At 31.2% G+C, this 8075-nt stretch overlaps 1 protein-coding gene and 1 non-coding gene across 4 annotated transcripts; one reads left to right on the top strand and one right to left on the bottom strand.

The window, feature by feature from the left end:
• Positions 1–1760: 1760 nt before the first annotated feature.
• On the bottom strand, positions 1761–1834 carry TRNAI-AAU. Its single transcript has one exon. It is a non-coding gene; the product is annotated as a tRNA-Ile (tRNA).
• Positions 1835–4135: 2301 nt separating this feature from the next.
• LOC100747729 (short-chain dehydrogenase/reductase family 16C member 6) lies at positions 4136–8074 on the top strand. Of its 3 annotated transcripts, none has more exons than XM_033321371.1 (8): positions 4136–4318; positions 6033–6192; positions 6437–6591; positions 6672–6831; positions 6910–7039; positions 7116–7239; positions 7532–7661; positions 7758–7887. In XM_033321371.1, the coding sequence occupies exons 2-8, from the start codon at positions 6052–6054 to the stop codon at positions 7836–7838; spliced, it is 921 nt and encodes a 306-aa protein (XP_033177262.1). In that variant the 5' UTR covers positions 4136–4318; positions 6033–6051; the 3' UTR covers positions 7839–7887. The 3 variants fall into 3 exon arrangements, with proteins under 3 accessions (XP_033177262.1, XP_033177260.1, XP_033177261.1); XM_033321369.1 differs by having other exon boundaries at positions 4137–4318; positions 6654–6831; positions 7758–8074; XM_033321370.1 differs by having other exon boundaries at positions 4138–4318; positions 6654–6831; positions 7532–7657; positions 7758–8046.
• The last annotated feature ends 1 nt before the right edge of the window (position 8075 follows it).

Here is an 8075-nt window from a genome sequence, read left to right as displayed (position 1 = left end):
GAGATTCGTGTCAAATCGTACGCGATCGACTTTCATGACCACTAGCGCCTCCAACCAACAGTTGCCGTAATTATGAAAACAAAACTCGCTCTCACTCGGTTATCGACTTCTCTTCAACCATGTTTTCTCATGTGGGTTGAAGCCTAGCTTTCTGGGATAGAAAATAGATCTAGCGGCTTATTATTGGGTGACACAAATAGACATATTAAGCTAGGAATAGATCAAAACCTGTACTGCATTAGTGTACCCATATATGTACATATATATGTATCTCATCGGTGTATGCATACGCATACAGAAAGAAAATTTCCTTTCTGATATATATATATAATGTCAGGCCTATCCCATCCATAGGTACATAAAGATAGAGCATAGAGCACAGTCGTATACACAGGTTTGGAAGTTCCTGTTGGGACAGTAGGGTTCTTAATGTAAAGAGTTATCGTGTAGTCGAGAGTTGTTTTACAAATCAGCCACCACAGAACGCTGCAATCAAGAAGTTAGGATTTTGTATTTAGCACTATCGTTCGATGAAAGCATTGAAAGTAACGAATCTAAACCAAACCATTAAGCTTGCTCAATAACTAAACTAAACTGTTTTTCATAATTTTTCATCATTTACTCAATATAAATACATATACAGTATTTCATTTGATACAGAAAAATGTTGTTTGAATGAAAATATAACAAAATTACAACTTGTAAATCAAATATGTACACATACACTTAATACTTTTACATTTGATGCATTTATTGGAAAGTAAATCTGTTTTTGGCTGTTTTAAATTCATTAAAAAATTATATAATTATTAACATTATCTATAATATATATAAATAATATCGTATCCAAAATATTATTCATGATTGAAACATTTCAATGTTATTAAATTTTGTATTGAAAATGCAAAGTTATAATATAATTTTAGAGATTGCAGAAGTTTTTAATAATAAAAAAAAATTTATGTTATATAACATTTATGGTACATTAGTTACATACAAAATAATAATATAACCATAATAATTATATATCTAAGACAAAATTATTTTCCTTTCATCCTTCCTGCTACTCGGTTCAGCGCGAGTCGAGTACGCGATCATTAAGAAGAGAGTAAAGAAAACAGGGACAACCGGGTTCGGGTTATTCTTACACGATGGCATTATACAACGAATCCTAACTTTTCGATTGAAGCACTTTACTGCGAACAAATTGACCAACATCATCCGATCACTAAGAACCTTATACTCCAACTACGGGAGTTTTCAGACCTGCATGCGACCGTGTAGTATCACCGTGATAACCCTCAAAATAAAGAATTCGAAAAAGCATTATATATCGCGTCTATTCCTATACCCCATCTGTAACTCTGATGCCGCTTGCTCGTCGATGTTACAGTGTTACACTGACATATTTACTGTACGAATGTGCATACACATCATTATCACACATCATAGACAAACACATAAGTGGCCTCTATGCAGTGTTCTTTTTCTGTTCCTATATCGTTTTATCAGCTCACTCGTGCAGTCAGTGTTTATATCTCTATGATCCTATCCTATATTTATTTAGTCAATAGCCCCGTCCTTAATAATTTAAAGCAATGTACTTAGGATTAGTCAATGAACCAAAAGTCATTCCCGATGATTCAGCATAGAAGAGTTAGCATAGAAGAGCATAGAAGTACTACAAAAAACATTTGCATAGTTCAATTTTCGTAAATTATCCTTTGTCTTTCTTAAAAATAAAGTGACAAAAAATATTCTGGCCCATGGGGGGATCGAACCCACGACCTTCGCGTTATTAGCACGACGCTCTAACCATCTGAGCTAATGGGCCCCGATGTGCAGTAAGATGTGCTATAATGAACAAATGTTATAGCGAATAATTTTTATAACAAATTAAAATACTATAGCGTACAAAAATACTACAACGAACACAGAGAAATATCGACCGCTCCGCCGATTTTCTCACTCCGTCTTTCTTGCAATGATAAAGAGTAAACATTAACTGATGATACGAATCTGTGCTTATCTCTCTTTCTGTCGTTTAATTGTAAACAGCCTAAAAACTCGTGAATAGCACACATATAAACAACCGTGACCCAGGATGAACAAGTATCGTATCAGTCAATGAACCATATTTGTTCACGAAAAGATAGGAGTTAAAGACGGCTGGGCTAGCATCAATCATTATTTTATGATACCTACTAAATAAATAAATTTTATGTTATCTTTACCACTTACTTTGTAGTTCATATTACATTTTTCCAGTGTTTAAACCGTTGTACAAGTGATAACTTTGCTTTTAATTATAGGCCTAAATACATTTACAATACAAATACAATACAATTACTCCTAAATACATATGTTTCAATGTACGCCACAGCGAATAAATGCTATAGCCTCTGTACAGATACAGAGCTACACCTCACCTGCGCTATAACAAACGTGGTTCGAGAACCAGTTCCATTCGTTCTAACATACCTTGGTGTACTCTAGAGATGTATCGACTAGCGGTCGACTATCCGACCACTTTTATAGTCGATAATTAGTCGGCAACTAATAGGCGAAAGACGTCGAATGATCGGCATTGAATTTTTATGTATTAATAACTTGATGAAGCATAGAAATAAAAATAGAATGTTCTTTCTTTACTACCATTAGTATAATTTTAATATTTTTTAATATATAGTAACACAGTATACTTACTTATAGGTACATACTTGAATGTAATATAATTATTACATTATAAAATATAACAAGTAATAATTAGTATTTATTGAAATAAATTAAATAAGTACCAATTAATTAAGAACTGGTTATTATTTTTTTAATTTTATCGCAATAAAAAACTTTAAAGTTTTAAAACTTTAAAACGAAGGAACAAAACGTAATAAAATAAATATAAGAAACAATGATAAAAATTTTCTCTTTGCGTTCGTGATATTAAACAATTATAAATTTGATGTATTTTATAGCAGTATTTAAAATGAAATGAAAGCCGATTAATGGATTAATCCGCCAAAGCCCTAGTTGGTACATCTTTACTGTATGTGCACGTGCATCATCTTTTTATAAATATTTAAACTTTATTTGAAAAAATAGTAAAATTGTAATGACATATATTTTTATGTTGGTAATATTTCTCTATGAAGATATTTTACAATATTTCACCATGTTTATCATAGTTCTTACACTTAATCGTAATAAAGTTCACTGATAATGCATATCAACTATATCGTGTATAAGAAAAGTGAACAAAAAAAAACAAACGCAAAATAAACAATATCGACAATTACTGTTTATTTTTCAATTCTTTTTAGACAGCCTTTGCGACTTTTCATGAGACATATTGTTGACATCTACAACAGCGAATATTACGATCGCATCTTTTTCCACACTGAGATTGTGCTTTGGTAAAACTTATCAGGCATGGGTCATCGTGACGATGATTTTGATCGTAGTATTTGATGATCTCAAGTAAGCATCCTTAGTGCCACAACATATACTACTAAAAATGATGAAAATAAAACTAATTAAAGAAGAAATCTCATGCACATGATCTCGAGTAATTCATTTCCTCGAACTGATCGTTTGGAAAAAGATGTGTTGCTACACGAACGACACGTATTTCTATACATCTCATTACATCCATTACAAAAACAGTTCTCTCGAATCTACAACGGAAGCGATTCTTGTAGCGTTTTCTCTCTATATCTTTTTTCTCCAATAACTTTTATCCACTGAGCGATCATAAACGTAGGAATCAAGATATTCTTTCCTATCAATGATATGTACATTTAAACGAGACATACGTTTCGACCATTTCTATACGAAAGATATAAACATCGAAAATTATTTATATCGTATGTCGGAAATATAAAATTACTTAATTTAGCGCTTACTTTATTATTTTAATGCTCTATTCCTGGCATGTAATACTATTCTAACATGTAACCTTATTACACGACTAACTACTTCAATATAATGACGCATCATCGGACCGTATTCTACACACGACTACCCACGTTACCAACTGATATTGTGTCTGATATTTGAGATTATCCTATAGCCAATCACGAAAGCCAGTCCACAGCGATGCAAAGATTCCCGATGTTATTGATAGGAAAGCACTGTACCCAGACAGTTTAGCTTAGTTAACGTTTGAACGCCGCACGAGTGCATCGTTGAATGCTCTTCTAAAGGAACTCGTACATTTCCTTCGTGAGAAGTTCACTCTTTCAATTAGCCGGACTTTACTTTAACTTGCTTTTTACTTTTAACTTATTTTTAACCTTAACACTGTTTGCTATTATCGTTGGTAAGTAATTCTTCGACATTTCGTCGTGTCTATTCGTGTGTTGTTTCTTATATCGTGTTAAACCGAATTCTTATTCATTCATCATTTTTTATTTTTACGACAAATTAGTTTAATCTTTAGGAAGATCATCAAAACTCTGTGTATATTACGTTTATTTATAAAAAACAAAAGGATATTACGTTATTAAAAATTCTGTTGGTTGTTCTCCACCGATTAACGAAACTCCTATTTTTAGTCTGAATTTTAAATAAAAGTTTGTAAATCTCATATGTCAAATTTCGTATTATTTGAAATTATTTTTAAACCATCATCATCTTAGGAACATCTAACTCCATTAATGTATTAAGCTCGTTAAGATCATCATGGTTTCCAGAAAAGAATCGTTTCGTTGTTAATATATTGAAGAAAATTATCACAAGTTAATAATCTTTCTGCTATTAATTCTTATGCTTATTCTTTCTGTTATTAATCACTGTAATTACTATAATTTTATATTGTCACTCATTTTCTTATTCCAATTGATTTGTATCGAGTAATTATTCCCAAACCCAAGGCAAACCAAATCCATTGAACAATAAAACTTACTATAGTAACCATACAGATATAACTGGATGCAATATGAAAACAGGACGAGAACGCTGCACAGATGCATCTTCTGTTCTTGTTTAATCTAGTATGCGCATTAATGTCGTTTGTTGATCCGTCTTACACTTAAATTTACTGCGCGAATACGTATGCGTTATTATAAAAGAACGCAAGAAGTTTCTATACAGCGATCTCTTTCCTGTTCTCGTATCGTATCCACTTACACGGTAACATATGACTCCCGCACTCTATCTTTATATCTCTATGATAACAATACAAGGCGCTCTAAAATGCTTTTGTTGCAAAGGAGCGACTCCTGCCGCGCGATATTGCCGCGATCGTATATCTTTCTTTGTTTTCCCAGTTAAGAACAACAAAGGAAGACATACGATTGCAGCGATATCGAGGAGCTAGAAATCGCTCGTATACATGGAGCCTAGAACGAAAACGCATAAAAAGAAATTTAATATTGAAATTTAGTAATGAATTTTTTATTTGTTCTTCCCAGATATAAATAGTTTAAGCGGGTAAGTCAATGTCTGTTTTCTATAAAGGCAGGTTCGTTTCGCTTAATATCAAATTTTTGTTAAGTTTCTTACATCACCACAATCAGAGTGCAGTAAATACAGAAAGCAATAAGAGATGAAACGGTGAAACAAGTAACAACAGAAACAAGACAATAAAGGCAGAAAATAAATTAAATTTATGATTTATATGAGATATATCGATCCAAATGCCAAACCGAGTACTGTTCTTACTATTCCTAAATAGCTTTCTTGATTTTTCACTCATATTCAAATCGTGGAAGAATTTGGCATTTCTAGTGATAATCTCCGCTTACTTTGACTCTTACGATTCAAAATTACCTAATTTCCAGAAGGTCAGCCGCGTGTTCAGAGATCTCAAATTAGCCTTAAGGAAAATGGATACGTGTCGGTATACATACGTTTCGTATAACCACGAACCGCGTTCAGTTCGCATGTTATCCTTGTCTTAAATTCTTGTGTGTTACGTACTCGTACGCTACCACGATCGACAAAAATTTTGGTGGAGATTTTGATTGCAAAATTTAAACTGTACAGTTCTTAATCTGATATATTGTCTTTGCTTATTAATTCATTTTTTACAGGAAATTATTTAAAGGAATTATGGTCCAGGTGTGGGAAACCGTTTTAGTTCTATTGGATACATTGCTGCTTCTGCTGAAAATACTTTATGACATTGTCTTAGGAATATACAGATTATGTATACCAGTTGAAGAGAAAAGCGTAATCGGCGAAATTGTATTGGTATTTTACAAACTAATTATTATTCCAAATATTTACAATTTTCCAAATAATCATTTTAGATATTAATATCCGATTAATTAATATCCGACTTCTGGCGACAATTTTCTACAATTCGTTCCTTTATAATTTGCATCGACTATATCTCCATCATCTTGTCATTATACGATTATTGACGGTTGCTTAATGTCATATAAATAATTTGAATATTTGAATATAATACTTGTCGAGCAAGTATCTTGTATAGATTACAGGTACTGGACATGGTATTGGTAAAGAATTAGCATTAAGATATGCATCATTAGGAGCAATCGTTGTCTGTTTGGATGTAAATGAAGAAGGAAACAACGAAACAGTAAATGAAATAAACCAAAACGGCACATTAAAAGCTTACGGTTACAAGTATGTAGAAATCTTATGACATATTTTCCGATATAAAATTCGTATTTTTTTATAATTCATAGATGCGACGTATCGAACAGAGAAGAAGTGCTTAAAGTAGCTAAAAAAGTAAAAGAGGAAGTAGGAGATGTGACAATTTTAATTAATAATGCTGGTATAATGACTTGTTTAACTTTAATGAATCATACACCCGAGCAAATTAAGCGAATATTCGATATCAATGTGCTAGCACATTTTTGGGTAATTTATTTTACACTTTTTTTTATAAAAAGGTTCCTCCCCTATTGCACTCGTGAATTAAATAATTTGTCTGCATAGATTTTCCAAGCTTTCTTACCTAGCATGATTCAAAGAAATTACGGTCATATTGTTGCTCTTTCATCGATAGCTGGTATTTTCGGCCAATGCAATGTAGTTCCTTACTGCGCTTCAAAGTTTGCAGTAAGAGGTAAAACTGATGTCCATATTATTACTTTTATTTAAATATTTTACGTTACTACTTTCTTTTGATGATGATTTTCTAGGGTTGATGGAAGCATTGTACGAAGAGTTACGATCGATGAATAAGGAAAAGCCACTAAATATAAAATTCACAACAGTTTATCCGTATATGGTCAATACAGGACTTTGCAAAAACCCATATTACAGGTAAAATATTTTGTATAACGTTAGTTCAAGTGATAGATAATGCAAAATTATTAGTAAATATTTATTATATAATTGGACAAATTTTTTTTATATTTTATATTTTTTATATTTTATAGCATTATTGAGTAATATTGTTCATATATATTTACATGTAAATTTGATAATTGGCTTAGAGGCATAGGAAGTCATGTAATAAAATAAATACATTGTTCACGAAATGTGAAGAAATAATTGTCATCTAAATTATATCATATACATAACAAAGAATACTTATATAACTTGTTCTAATTAGGTTCAAAAACCTACTGTCTTTGGTTTCAACAAAACAGGCAGTTGATGTAATAGTTAAAGCGCAACGGCAAAACACCAAAGAGATTTCTATTCCCGCATATTGGCGTTATGTTAACATTATTTTGAGGTGTGTAATTATACATACATACATATGATTTGTAATATATATATATATATATATATTTTACAAATTTCTCATCATTTGATAACATTTCTCCCAATTTTAGGTTTCTACCATTTACATGCATAGAACGCATAAAAGACTTTCTAAATGCTGGTTTAAATGCAGAATGTTAACGAATATTTAATATTTTTGTAATAGGTTATGTACGAAAATGTTTATTTTACAATACATAATAATATTTTTTGCTAATTTTAATCATAATTATCATCTTCAATTACTTCTTGTAAACTTATAAACTTTCTGTGTATCTGTAATTCCTTTATTATTAAATATAGATGTAATTTTTATTATTTATCGTTAGTAATTTGTAAAGATTTAATTATAAAGGTAATAATAACTCGTGTAATAAGTAAAATGTAAG

The sequence above is a fragment of the Bombus impatiens genome, unplaced genomic scaffold (assembly GCF_000188095.3).
Source record: "Bombus impatiens unplaced genomic scaffold, BIMP_2.2 scf_0434, whole genome shotgun sequence".
In the NCBI taxonomy this organism is placed as follows: domain Eukaryota; kingdom Metazoa; phylum Arthropoda; class Insecta; order Hymenoptera; family Apidae; genus Bombus; species Bombus impatiens.
This window is presented reverse-complemented; position numbering and strand designations above follow the sequence as displayed.